General features: G+C 44.1%; 3 protein-coding genes across 6 annotated transcripts in view; 2 read left to right on the top strand and 1 right to left on the bottom strand.

Annotated features, from left to right (window-relative positions):
• Positions 1-1,727, top strand: part of wdr77 (WD repeat domain 77) — a 9,479-nt gene extending 7,752 nt beyond the window's left edge. Inside the window, exons 7-10 of the mRNA XM_069153770.1 lie at positions 487-558; positions 640-748; positions 825-893; positions 976-1,727. Coding sequence (XP_069009871.1) covers positions 487-558; positions 640-748; positions 825-893; positions 976-1,105 — 380 coding nt within the window. The 3' untranslated portion in view covers positions 1,106-1,727. The remainder of the gene's footprint in view (positions 1-486; positions 559-639; positions 749-824; positions 894-975) is intronic.
• An 803-nt stretch (positions 1,728-2,530) lies between these two features.
• Positions 2,531-11,573, bottom strand: LOC138200818 (uncharacterized protein C6orf132 homolog). 4 transcript variants are annotated; one of them, XM_069153737.1, is made up of 7 exons: positions 11,153-11,573; positions 10,808-10,856; positions 9,497-9,589; positions 7,783-7,871; positions 5,923-6,013; positions 3,700-5,587; positions 2,531-3,619 (listed from the first exon to the last, which is right to left on the bottom strand). In XM_069153737.1, the coding sequence occupies exons 3-7, from the start codon at positions 9,573-9,575 to the stop codon at positions 3,523-3,525; spliced, it is 2,244 nt and encodes a 747-aa protein (XP_069009838.1). In that variant the 5' UTR covers positions 9,576-9,589; positions 10,808-10,856; positions 11,153-11,573; the 3' UTR covers positions 2,531-3,522. The 4 variants fall into 4 exon arrangements, with proteins under 4 accessions (XP_069009838.1, XP_069009847.1, XP_069009830.1 ...); XM_069153746.1 differs by having other exon boundaries at positions 10,808-10,826; XM_069153729.1 differs by lacking the exon at positions 10,808-10,856.
• A 5,572-nt stretch (positions 11,574-17,145) lies between these two features.
• On the top strand, positions 17,146-19,377 carry guca1ab.2 (guanylate cyclase activator 1Ab.2). Its single transcript, XM_069151041.1, has 4 exons — positions 17,146-17,343; positions 17,938-18,087; positions 18,263-18,353; positions 18,645-19,377. The coding sequence occupies exons 1-4, from the start codon at positions 17,146-17,148 to the stop codon at positions 18,773-18,775; spliced, it is 570 nt and encodes a 189-aa protein (XP_069007142.1). The 3' UTR covers positions 18,776-19,377.
• The last annotated feature ends 1,973 nt before the right edge of the window (positions 19,378-21,350 follow it).

Below are 21,350 nucleotides of genomic sequence, written 5' to 3'. Positions count from 1 at the left end.
ACAACACATTAAAAGTATAAATCACATTAGTTTGAGTTTCTGAAGAAAACTGGCTCCTTTGTCTGATTTAATCCTCAATAGATTATATTATTAATAGATTATCTATTAATAACCCGTCCTGTGAATGTCATCGTGTTATAGGAAACGCTAAAAAAATGAAATAAAGACATATTTTTTAAATCCGTCTTTTTCTAGTCACGTTTATCATCCTGATGTTAAATTTCAATTGATGTTTTTTCTACTTTTCTGAATTTTGTTTATTGATTCTTAAACATTGTTTTATTGTTGCAGTTTTTTGTCCTTCATTTTATTTGACCTACATTTTTACTAGTTTTACTGTATTTTTAAACGTATTGTTCTGTTTGCTTGGTTATTTGTTTTTTTTTATGTGTGCGTGTTTCTCTGATGTGAAGTGCTTCAGGCTGAGTTATGAGTTATGTCACATCATCATGTTGCCATAGCGATGATGCTGTCTCTGTCTTCCAGGTGTGGAGTCCCCCAGCTGCTCCCCCACCGCCGTCGCCTGGCACCCCCACCACAAGAGCACCGTTGCCTTCGGTGAGGCCCGGCTGCCGGTGTTTGATCGACAGCTGAATGTAAGTGACCTCTGACCTCACTGACTTCCTGTCTGTGTGTCAGGTGACGAGCTGGGCAGAGTGACGGTGAAGGACTTCCTGGGGACGGAGGCGTCCCGGACGGAGGCGGTCCACAGCCGCAGAGTGAACGCGCTCGCCTTCTCCACACACAGGTGAGTCGTCGATGATGTCACTGAGGTGTCTCTGCTCCTCTGCATGATTATAACTCCTCCTTCCTTTCCCTTCCAGTTCCTCCCTGCTGGCGTCCGTCAGCGACGACTGCTCCCTCGCCGTCATCAGCTCTGACATGCAGGAAGTGTGAGTCCCCACGCGTCACAGTAAAAACACTCCCTCGGTCTGCTGCACTTTTAAACTCACTCATCACGTGTTCCTCCTGCAGGCTGAGAGACCGCCGACACCAGGACGTGGTGAAAGACGTGTGCTGGCGTCACGGAGGCTCCGCCTCCCTCACCACGGTGGGCTGGGATCACCTGGTGCTGCACCACACGGCTCCCGGCTCCTCCTCTTAGACCTCCTCACCTGGGGGGGATAAATCGCTGCTCCTCCGCTGACGACGGGCTCCGTGTGGTTGTAGGAAGTTATAAACAGGAAACGGGAAGTTTGTCTTTCAGCTCCCGACATCTGAACCTCTGCTCCTCCAGTTCGGTCTCCGTCGTCGTCCTTCACACGGTGTCACCTCTCCATTTGTATCGCAGACTTTTACATTAAAGGTAACTTCACGTTGTGATAACTGACTTTGTGTTTCCTGTTCGGCTGTCTGGAGACGAGAGGAGTTGTACTTCCTGTCTGAGGCGGTCGTCGCGTGTTCAGAGTTCAGTGTTCATGGATGACGAGGGAGGTAACGACATTACAGCTGTGATCCGTTACGGCGCTCCTGCACGGTGATGGTTGTCACATGATCACATGATGTCACCAGCACAGCGCCGGGTTTATCCAAATACATTTAGTGCTTTAATGAATCTTAATATCATCAAAAAATACAATTCAATCTTTGGAAAGATGTTGTTTCTGTGCAGGTTCTTACTTTTCCTACATGATGACACTCAAACTGTTAGAAAATTCAACTTCCTCCATAATTCTACTTTAGTTGGAATATGATGATTGATTTGCAATAAATTATTTAGTTAAGTAGTTGAGGTGTGAAAAGTGTTTTATATGTGATGTCTTATTCAGTCCCTCCAGAAGTTTTTTGTGATCGTTTTCATCACAAACGTTTGATTTTTGTGGTGGATTTTCTCAAAAATTGCAATGTAATTAGTGGAGGTTGAAATGAGGTTTTTTTTGTGGTAAAATTGCAAAAGTTTGAGGGGGAAATGCTTTTTTTTATTATTATTATATTTTTTTTTTTTAAATTTTTATAACACCTACTGATATAAATAGTAATCTGTGCTTATTTCCTGTGATAATAATCCTGCTGCAAATCACAGAAATATTTTAGTTCTCATCTTTTTGATGTATTTATTGAACTTAGAGAAGCATCACGGGGCTCAAAGTGATAAAAAGAGTCTAAAGTGATGAATGTTTCCAGAACAAACCGTCTGTGACTGAAATACAGAACAAAGAACACATCTGCTGTCAGAATAAGACATTTACATGCTTTAAATCACATTCATTCAACACTAAAACAAAGTTCAGTCTCTCAGCTGGAAGTGGAGAAAACTCATTGAACATGTTCCTCATTCATCATAAGACCACATTTCCCACAAACCCCGTCACTTTCTGTTGTTGTGGTTACCTAGCAGCAGTTTGTTGTGATGGTGAGAGGAGAGGGGCGGAGCCTATGAAGTCAGTTTTATTTTGAAAGGTGATTTTATGCAGTAAAACTTTCAGCAGAGTTTCTGTTGACAATGTTTCTGTTAGTGGGAACTTTTCAAGCTGCTCCAAATATTACAATCTTTGCTGATTAAATAAACAACAACATCTGGATTAAGACATTTTAACTTGTTCATAAAACCTTTATATTTCATTTAAGCACAAACAAAAAACCTTCAACATTTATTAAAACATTCAGGTTGGTTTTATTTTCCAGCTCAGGAGTTGCTGGACATTTTTACACAACTTTAACCTTTACATCCAACTCTTATCATATCTGATATTTAATCTTATACAAATTGATATTTACATCAAAAACAGAAGTGTAGCTATGTCGACACAAACTTTTACTCCGCTAGAATAAATGATAATTAAACTCTTGTTAGATAAATATAAATATGAGAATCAGCAGTTAGCTCTGCTCCGGTCGACCTACATAGTGTAACAGTGGAAGAACATTTATAGTTATGGATGTGTGATAACAGCAGGAAGAACAACAATCAGGGTTACACCTGGATGTAAAGAAAAAATATGAATAGAATTTGGTTTTACAGTGAATATTACCTGTGAAATTCAGACTGATTAAAACACAAAAAGTCTTTAAAAAGTGGTCCATCAGGCTGCGACACATTAATGAATATGAAATTATATACAGTATATAAAAAGGAAAAGTATCTGACAGTGTGAGCGCCGTGAAACCTTCTCAAACCTTTATGACACATTTTTATCATATTTACCAACCAAAGTGATTTCTTCAATGTGTTTTTTGCTGCTGATTTAAAATGCAGAGTTTTCTGATGCGTCTGACCTCCCTCGACCTCGAAGACTCCCCTTTATGGACCGGCGTGACCTCCTTCGACCTCTAAGACTTCCCTTTATGGACCGGCGTGACCTCCCTCGACCTCTAAGACTCCCCTTTATGGACCGGCGTGACCTCCCTCGACCTCTAAGACTCCCCTTTATGGACCGGCGTGACCTCCCTCGACCTCTAAGACTCCCCTTTATGGACCGGCGTGACCTCCCTTGACCTCTAAGACTCCCCTTTATGGACCGGCGTGACCTCCTTCGACCTCTAAGACTCCCCTTTATGGACCGGCGTGACCTCCCTCGACCTCTAAGACTCCCCTTTATGGACCGGCGTGATGGGCTGTTTGGTTCCAGGCCGAACTGTGAAAGTCATTCCGTACTGATGCTTCGACTGTTTCCCGTTGCTGAAATAAAAACACTGAGTGAATAAAGACATCGAACGCTGATCTGATTGTTTTAAAAAGTTAACGAGCCGTATTCTCACCTGGCGGGAACTTTCACCGATGACGTCGCCTGGTACTTTTGGAGCACCTTGCTCTCCAGCTCCCTCATGTCCAGGGTGGCGGCTTTGTTGCCGACGGGGGAACTCTTGGTCTGTGGTTTGGTTTTGGGGACGACGGGGACCTTACTGTCCTCGTCAGACAACGGGGCGCCCCAGTCATCGGACGTGGATTCTGTGTCCTTCTCCGGGGACATTTTGTGGTCCATTTCCAACATCTTCTTCTGCAGGATGCTCAGCAGCGTGGCCTGGCTCGGTGAGAGGGCGGGCGGCAGCTGATTGGGGGCTGACTTGGGTTTGGTCTGAACTGGTGGCATCGGTTTGACCTCGGTTTCAGGAGGTAGCAGTTTCGGAGCTGGCGGCGGCGGCGCAGGTTTCGGAGGAGGAGGCGGAACCAGAGCTGCAGAGGGCGGGCTCACAGGCGGCGGCGCTGCCGCCTTTTTAGTGGGCGTGGCGGGCGGACAGATGGACGGCGGCGGCTCCACGAGCTCGTCGAAGTCGTCGAACTCTGGCGGTGGAGGAAGAACCGGCAGATCCAACTCCTCTTTACTGTCCTTGGGCCGGGACGACGTGGAGGTTCTGTGTTCTACAGTTTGTCTCTGCTCCGCCACGCTGCTCACAGTCGGACCTTCAGGTGCTGTGATCCTACCGACACTTGGACTCGTCCACGGTTTCTGATCCCTGAGCAGCGCAGGACTGATGGATATTTCCGGACCTGTTTGCGTACGTGACGGGGAACCGACAGGCTTCTCCTGTCGTCGTTCTTCTGTGGATGTTTGACACGAGGATGAGTTCGACGTTGGGACGACCGTGAAGGAACTGGCACTTTGGGGAAGACTTGTAGTCGGCGGTTCGTTGTTCTTGGCGCTGTTTTCTCGGGACAGCGAGTGAATGTGCGATCTGTGTTTCTCTCGTTCTTTAGCTGCCATTAGAAGAGCCAGCGGAGACGCTGCCGGTCCGTCTCGTCCCCCGGTGGCTTCACTACCTTTCAGGTTGCGTAGTTTACGGTCCAATAAGGGGCTGAATTTGTGGCCATGCCTTGGAAGTTCTTGGACTTTGTCCTTGCTGGGTTCTGGGTTCACCGGAGTATCGTTCACTTTCTGAAGCCGAGGAGACTTAAGAGGAACCTGCAGTGGTTCGGTTGGTTCTGGCTGCGCTGGAACCTGAATCCCTGTTTTGACCTCCTTGTTGGGCTCCGGTTGGGTAGTTTGTGAGTTCTCCTTTAGTTCCTGTACATCTTTGAGAACCGGTTTAGGAGGTGCAGCCTTTTTGGAGGTTTTCCCGTCCGTCTGTACGAGCACCGGGCCAGCAGGCCCAGAATCCTCCAGGAGCAGCTTCTGCTTCGGTCTGGTGTCGCGGTCCTCGTACCCGCCGAGGACCGCGGTCGCAGGAATGCTGTAAAGCTTCGCTGTGTTTTGGGGATTGAAGGTGGACAGCGTGGGGGTCTGCACGGGGGGAGGGGGGGCCGGAGTCTGTGGTGGGGAGTCGGAGTTGGAGACAGAAGACGTTCTGATGGGCTTCGGAGGGGGTTTCTTATGAGTCTTGTGTTGCCTCTCAGTAGGCGGCTGTGGAGGAGCGAAGGTTGGTTTTTGGGGAACTAAAGGTGGACTAGAAATGGACAATGATGACGTGGAACCAGTGGAACTAGTAGACGGAGGCTTCGGTGGAGCCATCGGTGGTGGTTTCAGGAAGGATAAATCCTCCGAGGTGGGCTGAAGGTCCAGACTGTTCAGGTCTCCCATGAAGTCTGGTGGAGGGATGAAAGCTGGAGGGGGTGGAGGTGCAACAGAAGGAGGAGGAGGAACTAATATTTCTCCTTCCATGAGGTCCGGCACGGAGATAACGGATCCGTTGGACAAACGGTCTCCACTGACTGGAGGGAAAGAAAAGACAAGAAGTGAAGTGTATCGATAAGAGTATAAAATCATAAAAACTGAATTCCTCACCACGAGAATAAAATGAATGTTCTCTGCTCGTTTGTATCATGCAAACACTCCCTGTATCAACACGCCTCCGTCTGGTCCGGCTCTTCGGACCTTTTCAGGCTTATTGAGCAATCGCCTGGACAAACATTTACCTGCACGGCATGTTCTCCTTCATCCTGATCGCTGTTATCCATCAACTGAGTCCCTCACGGTCTCAATAATGGAGCTCAGACTCCTTTAAGTCACGTTAAACCTAAAGTACCCATCGGAGGCAGATGCTCACCAGAACCGTTGGTCTTCAGACTGTTGATCGGCGGCAGGAGAGGAACTTTAGGTGTTGGAACGGCGAAGCCTTGGAAGCTGTCAGACGAAGACTGCGAGGAAGAAAAGAGATGAGATGAACTCTGCTTTCTGCTCCGGCTTCAGGTGAACAAACCAGTTCTGAAGCTGATCAAGAAGGTTTGTCACAGTAAAACTTTAGGTGGAGATTATTTTCTTCCTCATCACATACTTCAGTCATGAGGAAGAGTTGGTGAATCAGAGGATCCACCTCTTATTCATCACATTGTCTGCTGTTAAATTGGGTCTGGCTGTCATTTAGATACCTGTGTGTGTGTGTGTGTGTGTGTGTGTGTGTGTGTGTGTGTGTGTGTGTGTGTGTGTGTGTGAAGAACTTTCTGTTCTTTTCATGTCCACCACAAATAAACTGTGTTGACACAACACGGTAGAAATAAGGGCAGAAAATCACACCTACGACGTGAGACATGTTTTAGAAGCTGTATCTCCTGATGAAAGTCCGTTTGAATAATCGACTCATGGGAGAAGCTCACAGCAGTCACTAGTTTCAGGAAAGAGTTTTATAAATCAGGCTGATGTGAGATGAGATTTAACTTTGTTTTGTTTCTTAATGTTGATCTTGGTTGGGTTTCAGGGGTGATGTGTTAAAAAGCGATGATGTCATGACTCTGCAGCTGTTGTGGTCATTCGTGTTGTTGTTAAAGACGGTAATTTAAAGATATGTGACGCAGAAGAAGCTGTTCTCCTGCTTTTCTTAACCCACAAAACAAAAGGAAGTTGTTTCCAGAAACGGTTGAATGTCTGAGTTTAAACAGAAGCGTTGCTCTCTTGAACTATCTGTGAAAATTCAACCAACAATTCAGATGTCAGTTTGAGTCCGCTGCAGAAAACACTTGTGAGAATCTGAAATGGACTTCAGCTTCGTGTCACACCTTGAACGAGTGTCTCTTTCCTCTTGCTCAGGTATGAACTCTGAATCACACGCAGGAGGGCGTGTCCCTGAACACGTCGTCTGATTTCAGCTGCGCTCTGAGTCACTGTCCTCCGCTGCAGCCGGTGCGCTGCCGGGCGTGGCGCGTCCACATGCCACAGATACATTCACAGAAACACTCCCCAGGCCGCGAGGCGAGGTGTGAACCAGAGGTTCATATCTGAAACCGTGACGACGTACCGGGGAGGCCTGTCAGTCACACCGACTGCTGATGTAGAGCTACGAGTTAGAAAAGCATCTTTCTAAAGCCCCTAAATATGAACTCTACTCTACTTCGGACATCTGGTTGAGACGTGTCGGCAGGTTTTAGTTCCAGTAAAAGTACAAACGTTTTATCAGCAAAATTCACTTTTATCATCAAAAACAAAAGATGCAGAATGGATCCTCAGTCACACTGTAAACCCAAACTAGACTTTTTACAACAGGAAAAGTTGATTCAGTCTTTACCACTGTATTAATAATAATACCACATGTTAATAAAATCTTAAACTGACTTGTAACTGTAGCTGTCAGATAAATGTAGTGAAATAATGTCCAGGACGAGTAAATATTGACTTTTCACCTCCGTCAATATGATCCATACTCTGATATATCTGTTTATTTGACGTAAGAAGTCCTGACTGTAATTTGACGTTTTTCTTGCTGCAAATTTGCCATTAATTTTTCAGCTGCAGCTCTTTTCTTGCGTTGTGAGGTTTAAACTCTTTAAAGCCTGAATGAACTGTCTCTGAAATATTCCTTTAATTGGAGGTAGAAAACTGAGTGGAGACTGTGCAGACGTGAATATTTTTGTAATTTAAACATCAGAAAGAGTGAAAATTCATATGAACCGTGCAGCTTCACTGAGATACTCACAGTGTGATGGTTGACCGTCGGTCGGGCCCGAACGCTGGCGGTCCCGGACTCGGGGATCGCCGAGGACAACAGCACCAACTCCACGTTGTCTAGGAAGAAATAAAATCACAGCATTATTATCCTCTTGTAATAAGGAAAGTTACGACGTAATGTTTCAGCTCGAAGGAGAAACCAGTGAGACCGAGCTGTGCAGGTAAAGAGATCCTGAATTGTGATGAGGAGTTGCTCGTTCGTTGCTACGACAACGTCTCCATCCACAGCTCACAGGAAAGATGATTGTAATCCTTGTTGACATGTCGCATTGTGTTGAAGTGAAAGCTCAGCTGCAGGTAATTACAGCCACACAGCGTGTTGCATTCGACACATTCAAGTTAATCATATATCCATAAAGTTTATATGATGTGAAACTTGGCAGCATGAAGTTTGTTTCTTACGTTCGTTTCTTCAGAAGTCAAACAGACTCAGGTTTCAGGTAAAAGTTAATTAAACTGAACCTGCAGAAGAACAAACAGTGAAACTCTCAACCAGCTGATCGTATCTGACATTCCTCTGCTCGTCTCTTCACTGTCACTCATCTCCAATAAGTGACTGATGACAGGCACTTAGTCCGTCTGTCCTTCAGCTGCAGTGGGAACTCTGTCCATCACCGACGTGACGAGCAGATCGGTCCTGATAGGATCCCTGCAGAGGAAGGAGGGAACGTCTCGGTACCACCGGCTGCAGACTGGATCCAACCAGAATAACCAAACCAGTGGTTTCCCTCTTCCTGATTTAAATAGACAAATGTTCTCCCTCTCATGTTCCAGCTTTGCATCACAGGTGCTCGCTCGTTTCCTGCTCAATCAAAAGGAACTAATATGACATGCTTATCAGAGCACTGATAACATGGAGACAGCAGATATCAGATTTGAGTCAGAATAAAGATTTTAAATGGTCTTTTCCTGGTTTTACATTCATGTATATTGAACTGTTAATGATGAGTAAAAAGAACAAAGGTGCATCATTTTTGTGACTGGTGAACTCTTCTTCTTCTACTTTCCAAAAGTTTGTCAACAAAGATTTTAATTACTTGACTTACTATCTTTTTTCTACAGCTGTCAACTGCAAATCATGGTTTTCTTCTGAGAACGGGGTTTGTTCACATGTTATAACTCATGCTGGTATATATTCTTAAATAATCCCCAAAATAGTGTATAATTATCAGATATTTAAATGAAAACAACATGTTTCTGTCAGATATTTCTGAGTTTCACAGCTACACAACGCCCTGTTTTCTACCTGACAAACCTGAACTTTATCTATACGGGTCGACGCTGCATCTGTCAGTGAAACAAACAGCTGTTTTAGACCGTTTTTATATTCCAGCCTGTTGGATCAACAATAATTTAGATTTAATTTATAAAGAACATGAAGCCTTTCAGATCTACAAGGTCGCCCAGTTTTCCCAGCAGCGACATAAACATTAAAGAACTGGTTTTTCATGAATCACATCCACCTGTTGCTACCTGTTAGCAATAAACACGTCATTAAAAATACTCATAATTACTGCTGAAATTTCCTTTTAGATGTATTTAGTTATAAAGTCACATATGGAGCTCCAGAAACACGTCTGTTTATTTCAACACGAGTCCAAAGGTCGTGTTGGTCCTCTGAGTCAGTATAATTATCATATTGTTATAATTATTATTCCTCATGATAAAGACTGAGGACTCACCCATGTCCTTCATCTTGATGTTGGTGTCGAACAGAGACTGGTTCTTCCGACCCAGAAAGTTCAGCGGTCCCTTCTTCATCGTGTTTGATGGGTCTGTGTTGGTGGATAATAATAATAATAAGAAGAAGAAGAATAAGAAGAATAATTGTCTCCCTCAGCTGGGATCAGCGGCACATTTTTCACCGGCAGGTAAATAATCCGCAGGGAATCTCAGAGGAGCTGCTCTTCGACAGGTGCACCGTCACCGGGGCTCCAGGTAAACCTGACCGCTGATTTGGTGCAAAACTTCTGGACAGGCAGAGAAAATGGAGCAAGCCCCGCCCACTCCCTTTCACTGTGCCTCCGTGTTGCTCTCTCTCTCTCTCCACTCCCACAGGTGAGGCCGCAGACACATTCCTGCACAAAGCTCACCTGCCTCACAGCTCACCTGCTTCACAGCTCACCTGCCTCACAGCTCACCTGCCTCACAGCTCACCTGCTTCACAGCTCACCTGCCTCACAGCTCACCTGCCTCACAGCTCACCTGCTTCACAGCTCACCTGCTTCACAGCTCACCTGCCTCACAGCTCACCTGCCTCACAGCTCACCTGCCTCACAGCTCACCTGCCTCACAGCTCACCTGCCTCACAGCTCACCTGCCTCACAGCTCACCTGCTTCACAGCTCACCTGCCTCACAGCTCACCTGCTTCACAGCTCACTCAGTCATGCTCTGCACTCTCACTGGAGGAAGTCTGTCATCATCATGAGCTCTCTGTGGTCTGATGGTTGTTGGGAAGGCTAATTATCACGCTTCATGAACATGCTGAGGAACACCTTCACCTGTACAGTGATGTGGCTCCAAACAGGAAATAACATATCGATGGGAAATGATCTGGTTATTGAGCTCTTATGGTTGTAAAATGTGAAATAAAACATCCCTCTTCATCATAAGTGACTTTACTTTAAGTATCACTTTAATTTTCTTGTATTTAAGTAGATTATTTTTATTTGGTTTTATCCTATTCATCAGACTGTATTGGGAATATAAAATGTATGATCAGTTTGTTAATTATTAAGATGAAACTAATCCAAAGCAGTTTTAATTAACTCCACTTTAACCAGCCACAACATTAGAAATGCAACAGAGGTTTTGAGACCAAATACAACACGTCTATTTCACGCTTTGCTGTTATACCGGGTTGAACTTGTACATGCATATGAAATACAATGAAAAATATTAGTGCATTTTTTAAAAATAGCTTATAAAAACAAAATAAAACCAGAAACAACAACATAACACTATTGAAGTAAAAGATTATAAAAACGCTCACCTGTACAGGTGGGTGGGAGCTAAACAGTAAAACCATAATCCCTGTTTGTCTTGAAGTAGGTCAAAGGTCAAACACAACAGAAATATTCAATGGAGTCAAGTCATGGAGGAATTCATGAATAATCAAAAACTAAATACAGAAACAAACATGGAGCACGGTGTAGAAATACTGTCTGTTCTCTGCATTTATTAATGCCTGAATCAAACAATTCAGCAGCTGCTTTATTTATCAGTGTTTACTCAGTTACTTTTTAATTAGAGTTGAAACATTATAAATCTCTTTTTTAATTTCCATTACAAATACGTGTCATCTCTGATTTAACCTGACTTCTGTGGCTTGACCTACCTAAAGACTGAATCATGTGACCTGTGTAAACAGGATGATTGTCAAGATGATGGTGAAGAGGCCGAAAGAGGATCAAGGACCTGACGCAGATGAGCGACTCCACAACAACAACACAACACGCAGCGTTCACTGTCTGACAACAACAACACAACACGCAGCGTTCACTGTCTGACAACAACAACACAACACGCAGCGTTCACTGTCTGACAACAACAACACAACACGCAGCGTTCACTGTCTGACAACAACAACACAACACGCAGCGTTCACTGTCTGACAACACAACACAACACGCAGTGTTCACTGTCTGACAACAACAACACAACACGCAGCGTTCACTGTCTGACAACAACAACACAACACGCAGCGTTCACTGTCTGACAACACAACACAACACGCAGTGTTCACTGTCTGACAACAACAACACAACACGCAGTGTTCACTGTCTGACAACAACACAACACGCAGTGTTCACTGTCTGACAACACAACACAACACGCAGTGTTCACTGTCTGACAACACAACACAACACGCAGCGTTCACTGTCTGACAACAACAACACAACACGCAGCGTTCACTGTCTGACAACAACAACACAACACGCAGCGTTCACTGTCTGACAACAACAACACAACACGCAGCGTTCACTGTCTGACAACAACAACACAACACGCAGCGTTCACTGTCTGACAACAACACAACACGCAGTGTTCACTGTCTGACAACAACAACACAACACGCAGCGTTCACTGTCTGACAACAACAACACAACACGCAGCGTTCACTGTCTGACAACAACAACACAACACGCAGCGTTCACTGTCTGACAACACAACACAACACGCAGTGTTCACTGTCTGACAACAACAACACAACACGCAGCGTTCACTGTCTGACAACAACACAACACGCAGTGTTCACTGTCTGACAACAACAACACAACACGCAGCGTTCACTGTCTGACAACAACAACACAACACGCAGCGTTCACTGTCTGACAACAACAACACAACACGCAGCGTTCACTGTCTGACAACACAACACAACACGCAGCGTTCACTGTCTGACAACAACAACACAACACGCAGCGTTCACTGTCTGACAACAACAACACAACACGCAGCGTTCACTGTCTGACAACAACAACACAACACGCAGCGTTCACTGTCTGACAACACAACACAACACGCAGCGTTCACTGTCTGACAACAACAACACAACACGCAGCGTTCACTGTCTGACAACAACAACACAACACGCAGCGTTCACTGTCTGACAACAACAACACAACACGCAGCGTTCACTGTCTGACAACACAACACAACACGCAGCGTTCACTGTCTGACAACAACAACACAACACGCAGCGTTCACTGTCTGACAACAACAACACAACACGCAGCGTTCACTGTCTGACAACAACACAACACGCAGCGTTCACTGTCTGACAACAACAACACAACACGCAGCGTTCACTGTCTGACAACAACAACACAACACGCAGCGTTCACTGTCTGACAACAACAACACAACACGCAGCGTTCACTGTCTGACAACACAACACAACACGCAGCGTTCACTGTCTGACAACAACAACACAACACGCAGCGTTCACTGTCTGACAACAACAACACAACACGCAGCGTTCACTGTCTGACAACAACAACACAACACGCAGCGTTCACTGTCTGACAACACAACACAACACGCAGCGTTCACTGTCTGACAACACAACACAACACGCAGCGTTCACTGTCTGACAACACAACACAACACGCAGTGTTCACTGTCTGACAACAACAACACAACACGCAGCGTTCACTGTCTGACAACACAACACAACACGCAGCGTTCACTGTCTGACAACACAACACAACACGCAGCGTTCACTGTCTGACAACAACAACACAACACGCAGTGTTCACTGTCTGACAACACAACACAACACGCAGTGTTCACTGTCTGACAACAACAACACAACACGCAGCGTTCACTGTCTGACAACAACAACACAACACGCAGTGTTCACTGTCTGACAACACAACACAACACGCAGTGTTCACTGTCTGACAACACAACACAACACGCAGCGTTCACTGTCTGACAACAACAACACAACACGCAGCGTTCACTGTCTGACAACACAACACAACACGCAGCGTTCACTGTCTGACAACACAACACAACACGCAGCGTTCACTGTCTGACAACAACAACACAACACGCAGCGTTCACTGTCTGACAACAACAACACAACACGCAGCGTTCACTGTCTGACAACAACAACACAACACGCAGCGTTCACTGTCTGACAACAACAACACAACACGCAGCGTTCACTGTCTGACAACACAACACAACACGCAGCGTTCACTGTCTGACAACAACAACACAACACGCAGCGTTCACTGTCTGACAACAACAACACAACACGCAGCGTTCACTGTCTGACAACACAACACAACACGCAGTGTTCACTGTCTGACAACAACAACACAACACGCAGTGTTCACTGTCTGACAACACAACACAACACGCAGCGTTCACTGTCTGACAACAACAACACAACACGCAGCGTTCACTGTCTGACAACAACAACACAACACGCAGCGTTCACTGTCTGACAACAACAACACAACACGCAGCGTTCACTGTCTGACAACAACAACACAACACGCAGCGTTCACTGTCTGACAACACAACACAACACGCAGCGTTCACTGTCTGACAACAACAACACAACACGCAGTGTTCACTGTCTGACAACAACAACACAACATGCTTTTATGTGACTTTTTAACTTGTTTTCAGATGGAAACATTTGACTTGTTCCTCGTCTACTTTTATTCTACAGCTGCAGCTGGTAGTCATTTTGTGGGTTAAAAAATATCAGGACATTAGAGTTCAAAGTTAAAACTAAAAATCCACCTTGAAAACTTTAACATCAAGAATGATTACAGGAGAAACTTACCAGAGGAACATACTATCACCTGGATGACAGATGGTAATAAATCCACTGGAACTTTTTGTTAGTTCTATTACATCATTGAAAAAAAACATATCAACACATTGAAATGACAATTTAAATATAATATGGTTCCAATGTCAGCATTTAGAGTGTATTAAATACATTTTGCTGATTATAATTGATCTCAAATGAAGGTTTACAGGCATTAAAATACAGATTTGAATCAGGTTAGTTTTGCCTCCATCCTTTTAGTTGAATAACACTGTGATTGTTTAAACATCGTCCAGCAGCCCCGTCAGTCTTTTCCTCGTCCTGGCTTCAGTCTCAGTGTTTCTGTGTGTCACACCTGAACCCGGTCGCCATGGAGACGTAGCAGACTGGTCCATCCTGTTCCTCTGTCCTCTGAGGGAATTCATCACGCCGACTGAAGCCGACTGAAATGCAAAGAATGTGCTGTTAATGCTTCACAGTGCTGAACGTCCCTCTCAGACCAGCAGTGACGGTTATGAATGAGCTCTCCGGGTCTTTAAGTTACCTGTTAGCACTTTTTTACGAATAAAGCCACTTTACACAGTTAGTTTAATCATATTGAACAGTAATCGGTTTATTTTGTCTAATCAGCTTCTGCTTTTAAACATTTTAACTTTATCTGCCAATCATACAAACTTTGACCTGCACAAAGCTAAAAAACTACAAATACAGCGAACATTATACGTCTACAGGAAGTAGTGAGACATGAATATTTCTGCATTGCTATATGAGGTCTGATTGAAGCCAGAAATGAAACGACAGCTGATATCTCATATGAATTTACTGTTTAAGAAGAATGTGTTCATTAAGTTCATTTTGTTGTTAAAAAGTCAAATCTGTTTCCAGTGAAGCTGTTTAAAGAAAAGCTTTAATGATCTTTTATATTTCTAGAAGTTGTTTCAGCCTGTCTGTGTTGTGTTCGTGTCTTTCTGAGGTCTGTCAGTCGGTTCTTCCTGCATGCTCGTCTGTCACCAGTCGTTCATTCTATTGTTCCACAGTGATTTATGTTTATGTATGTGTTGATGCTCTGTGCATTACTGTACATGCAGCTGAGAGAATCAGGATGAAGATTTACGGAGACGATTTCTGACTGTTGTCTGACAACATAAAAATGATGTTTGTATAATAAAACCTGCTCGACTGAGATTTATTTTGTGAGTCGAAATACTCTCTATGTGTATTCTGCTTTGAAATATTCGAACACTGACTTCCTTTTGTATGAACCTGTGTCTGAGTTGACCTTTTCTGTCTCCCAGCAGTCACTGACCCCTTTCAGTGGAGTTTAAATCGATCGCAGCAAAAAGACTCACGGTGTCGGCTGAGAGAAGTCAGGATCAACTTCCACTGGACCACCGAGCAGCAGCTGACTCAGTTCACCTGTGGGACAAAGAGAAAGTAAATGACATCAAGATTATTGTTTGTCACTAAAAAACAAACAACATGAGACTGTTATGTCACTTCTCATCTTTGCTATACAGAGAATGCAGAGAATATTAATTATTATTATTTGAACCATCATTATCCACTAATTGGAAATAAACAATGAGCAGAATATAAAAGGAGTTTTTACGTGGATCCATGAAATGATAATATTATTATATCACTTGTGTTTCAGAGTTCATTAAGATGGAATAATAACAGACAGAACAGAGTGGATGAATGTTGGATGATGAGTTGGATGAATGTTGGATGATGAGTTGGATGAATGTTGGATGATGAGTTGGATGAATGTTGGATGATGAGTTGGATGAATGTTGGATGATGAGTTGGATGAATGTTGGATGATGAGTTGGATGATGAGTTGGATGAATGTTGGATGATGAGTTGGATGAATGTTGGATGATGAGTTGGATGAATGTTGGATGATGAGTTGGATGAATGTTGGATGAATGTTGGATGATGAGTTGGATGAATGTTGGATGAATGTTGGATGATGAGTTGGATGAATGTTGGATGAATGTTGGATGATGAGTTGGATGAATGTTGGATGATGAGTTGGATGAATGTTGGATGATGAGTTGGATGAATGTTGGATGATGAGTTGGATGAATGTTGGATGAATGTTGGATGATGAGTTGGATGAATGTTGGATGATGAGTTGGATGAATGTTGGATGAATGTTGGATGATGAGTTGGATGAATGTTGGATGATGAGTTGGATGATGAGTTGGATGATGAGTTGGATGAATGTTGGATGATGAGTTGGATGAATGTTGGATGATGAGTTGGATGAATGTTGGATGATGAGTTGGATGAATGTTGGATGATGAGTTGGATGAATGTTGGATGAATGTTGGATGATGAGTTGGATGAATGTTGGATGATGAGTTGGATGAATGTTGGATGATGAGTTGGATGAATGTTGGATGAATGTTGGATGATGAGTTGGATGAATGTTGGATGATGAGTTGGATGAATGTTGGATGATGAGTTGGATGAATGTTGGATGATGAGTTGGATGAATGTTGGATGATGAGTTGGATGAATGTTGGATGAATGTTGGATGATGAGTTGGATGAATGTTGGATGATGAGTTGGATGAATGTTGGATGATGAGTTGGATGAATGTTGGATGATGAGTTGGATGAATGTTGGATGATGAGTTGGATGAATGTTGGATGATGAGTTGGATGAATGTTGGATGATGAGTTGGATGAATGTTGGATGATGAGTTGGGGTCGTGCTGCTCTGCAGGATTTCTTTCTGCTCTCAGGTCTCTTTAATTACTTAAGTCTCTGGCCAGCAAAGTGGATTACAATTTATGAGCTTTTCACACAGACGCACAAAGACGATGATTGGCCAACACACACACACACACACACACACACACACACACACACACACACACACACACACACGCACACACACACACACACACACACACACACACACACACACACAGATCCCCTCTCAGTGTGTTGAGAGCTCGGTGGATGCGGTGGATCGTTGCTGTGGTTTTTAAAAGAGTTTGTACATTTTGAATTTAAAGAGCAGCCATGGGAAACTGCCCCGGCGCGTCTGTGGAGGAACTACAAGCCTGTGAGAGTCATCAGTGGTACAGGAAGTTCATGACCGAGTGTCCGTCGGGACTTCTCACCTTCTACGAGTTCAAGAAGTTCTTTGGCCTCAGCAGCCTGTCGGAGACGTCCAACGCCTACGTTCAGACCATGTTCACCACGTTTGACATGAACGACGTGAGAAAACTCCTTATCTTCTTTATTATAGTGTTAATCTGCAGTGACAGACTTTTACTGATTTATTCTTTGGTCGCGTTGGGTCTTTAGTTCATTTACAAATTAATATGAATAATAATATACAACTATCATGAAAGTGGAAAAAATGACAAGCATCATTATCAGAAAACCTAAAGACATAAACAAACCTGCAGGTTTTTGTGTTTACACAAATTATATGTTTCATATCTATTAAAGAGGCTATATTTTAAATTCATACAGGCAGCAGATTAAAGTCAAATCTGTTTATTTTACTCGTGTTTTCACAGTTGGAGGAAAGTTGTTGATTATATTTCTGCAAATAGAAATGTGTGTCTGAGAAGAGCCTGTTAGAGAGGAGGCTTATCCCCCTGAACTGACCCACTACCTAAAAACAGACAGGTGCATCCCCTTCATGTGACCTGCAGGCGGCCGCATGCTCCTGTTGCATAAATATAAATATGTTTATGTCAGTACATCAGAACTACATTTAAAGAGACTACAGCCGGAGGCTTTCATGTTCTGGCCTTCACAGTCTTGCAGGATTAAACCTGACTGCTTCCTGTCCTTCTGCAGGACGGCTACATCGACTTCATGGAGTACGTGGCGGCTCTGAGCCTGGTGCTGAGGGGGGGCGTGCAGCAGAAGCTCCGCTGGTACTTCAAACTCTATGACGTGAACGGGAGCGGCTGCATCGACCGTGACGAGCTGCTGCAGATCATCAAGGTGAGCGTGAGCCTTCACGTCCCGACTGATGTCCTCGCAGCACCTGCTGAGACCCTCGGGTCTGAGTCACGTGATGTCAGCAGCAGAAACACACCGGCGACACTCAGCTGACACCTGCTGGTTGAAAAAGAGAAGCTCAGTTTGGTTTAACGTCTCGTGTCTGTGTCGTCCTCAGTCCATCCGAGCTATCAACGGGATCCCGAGCGTCATGTCAGCAGAGGACTTCGCCAACATGGTGTTTGACAAGATTGACATCAATGGAGACGGTGAGTCTCCTCCATCATGACGTCATCGAGAAACCACACCGTTTAATGATTAAAATCAGTGTGTTGTGGCTGCAGCGTCACATTAAGGAACCTGTGTGTGTTGGTGTGTGTGTGTGTTGGTGTGTGTGTGTTGGTGTGTGTTGGTGTGTGTTGGTGTGTGTGTTGGTGTGTGTGTGTGTTGGTGTGTTGGTGTGTGTGTGTTGGTGTGTGTGTGTGTGTGTGTTGGTGTGTGTGCTGGTGTGTGTGTGTGTGTGTGTGTGTGTGTGTGTGTGTGTGTGTGTGTGTTTCCAGGTGAACTGTCCTACGAGGAGTTCATTGACGGCGTCCAGAACGACGAGATGCTGCTGAAGATGCTCACGGAGAGTTTGGACCTCTCACACATTGTGCAGAAGATTGAAGGAGAGCTCAGAAGCAACATGTGATGTTGTGATGTGTTGCAGCTTCATGGACTGCAGTGTGTTTCCACAACAGGACAGATGGATGTGCATCAACCTCCAGCTCACAGTCCAAGTACAACACCTGACTTTTATCAAACACACGGGCCAAAAAAAAGGATTTTTAATCCCTGAAGATTCTCTGACTGCACACCGACTTCAAAATTAGATTATTCTTCCTTCTCGCCTCTAAAACTTCTAATAACGACCTGAAATATTAACTGGAGAAGCAGGTTTTCATATTTACAAGTTCATAGTGATTTAGAAATGCTGCTCCAAGATTAATGTCCCCTTCAGCGGTCTCAGACTCGTCCTCCGCCGACTCCATGAAACTGCAGTATTTCTGTCCGGTGTCCAATATGTAGCATTATTGAACTTGATGATGTTACTCGAGGAATTTGAAAACGGTACGCCGCTATAAACTGTAGTGTTTTATATACTGTAGACCCGCCGTCTGCCCCCCTCCCCCCGCCCTCCCTGCACTATCACAGTAGGTATATTTGTAAAATCCTTCACAGTGAAGCCGTTTTATACTTTAGATGTGATGTGTGATGGGTAAATGAAAGATGACAGTAAATTTATCAAAACTGTGCGACTTTCTTTCTTAATAATCTTGTAGTCTGATTCCAGCTGCATCACGAGGCCTTCGACTTCTTCAGGACGTCATCACGATGAGTCCAAAGTAAACGTGAAGACCTGGACGACTGTTGGTTTTTACCACTCTGACTCAAATATTCTGTTCTTCAGTTTTCAGGTCCACAACAATAAACAGTCTGCAGTCTGGCTTTTTAAATTAAAGTTCCACATCAGATTAATTTCTGACATTATCAGGTCTGTTGAGAGTTTGTGTTTACAAAGGTAACAAAAGATCTGATGTTTGATATTGTTGGAAAAATGACTCAGAGGCTTGGTTCAAAATCAAACACATCAGACATTTATTCTTGCAAGAAGGAGCAAATACAACCCTCCAAGAGAGGTGTCCAGCAGTCCTCCCCCCAGCAGTCCCCCCCCCCAAACCTCCCCCCAGCAGTCCTCCCCCCAGCAGTCCTCCATGTCACTCCTCCGTAGGGCAGCTTTTATACAGTGTGACCAACAGTTGACCATCACCTCCATTCCCTTTGTCTCTGCTTTCGTATGGTAATACTGAGTTGGTTGTAGGTCACAAGATAAGGACACCGGGGAGTCGGTAATTAGATGCGGAAAGTAAAACAAAAGGAATCACTTGCAAATAAGAGAGAAAACAGAAGAAACTTTCTGGAGCCACAATGTAAACAAGAGGAAGAGACAAATCTTTTTTCCATAAAATACATTCATGAAGGTGGTGACAGATGAAGCAAAATGTTAATAATAATGTTCAACAAGAAGATTGAGATTTGAACGAGCAGCTCAGCAGGTGATGATGGAGCTCATTTTTCAGGTAGTTTAGTGTAAATGCTGAGAAACAAGATGCTCTATCGATGGTGTCCACGTACAACTCTTTGATCCGGTGTAACACACAACCGGAAAACTTCTCGAGGGACATGAAGTGTTTGACCAGCAGCCAGGCGTCCTCGTGGTGGACGCTGGTTCCTCACCAATTGGGTTCGTGACTCTTTAAAATCATGTTACATCTCCATGGGACCTCTGATCTCAGTTTTGGGCCTTAACGGGGTCCGTTTGGGAGAGTTTGGACTCAACTGAGAGGCCTGATGACAAAAGTTATGCTATATTCCACAATAAGAAGGGAAATGAGTTGTAGAAGAGCTATTATGTGTTCACTGAGGCGAGAAACCACTTCACACGTCACCGGGATTTAATCCATGTGCATGTTTAGTGATGCAGAACAGCTGGCACCTCAACCCAAAACAACCCAACAACACTATATTTTACAACCCTGTGTTCTGAATGCAGAAACACACATTAACATCACACAGCTGCAAAAAGGAACATTATGTATATTAATGTGAAACCAGGAAGAAGAAAAAAAACCAGGACATGCGTAGTGCAGAGTGGTTTCAGGGAGTGGTTAGTTGTTGTCTCCTGTTGTTAGACACCAGATCATCATCAACCGTCCACCTGTCTATCTCGTGCCGTTTCAAAGTCAACACATTGTTCTTTCTACGTGGAAAATCACGCTCTGCTGAGTGACTTCACTCAGAAATATGATCTGGTGTTTTCCTCCAGCTGGTGGCATCAAATAATGTGAAATCACAAGGATGTTTATTGCCATTATGAAAAGATTCAACGAAATTAAGTTGTCGACTCATCAGTTTTCAGCATAAGGAACAGAATCTGACAGTGGAAGGGCGGAGAAATATGAATAATAATAAAAAGGATGCCATAAAAACAGCAGGGGACGTTTTCTTAATGGATGATTCACTGATTCTCTGGAAGAAGTTAAATGAAGCTACTTTGAAAAAATATTTGTATTTATCCTGAAATTCTCCTTTATGTTGGCTCTCAGTAAACTGCTCAGCTGTCTTGTCCGCGTACTTCAGGACAAACTGTCTCCCAGCTGCTCAGAAAAGGTGTGTCCCCTCTGTGACGTCACGCCCGTACCTGAGTTTCGGTGAGTGGGAAAAAA

Source organism: Embiotoca jacksoni, unplaced genomic scaffold, assembly GCF_022577435.1.
Source record: "Embiotoca jacksoni isolate LCO1_2020_lvr unplaced genomic scaffold, fEmbJac1.0.p SCAF_1, whole genome shotgun sequence".
NCBI lineage: Eukaryota > Metazoa > Chordata > Actinopteri > Embiotocidae > Embiotoca > Embiotoca jacksoni.
The sequence above is the reverse complement of the archived record's forward strand: the minus strand, read 5'-3'. Positions and strand labels throughout refer to the sequence as shown.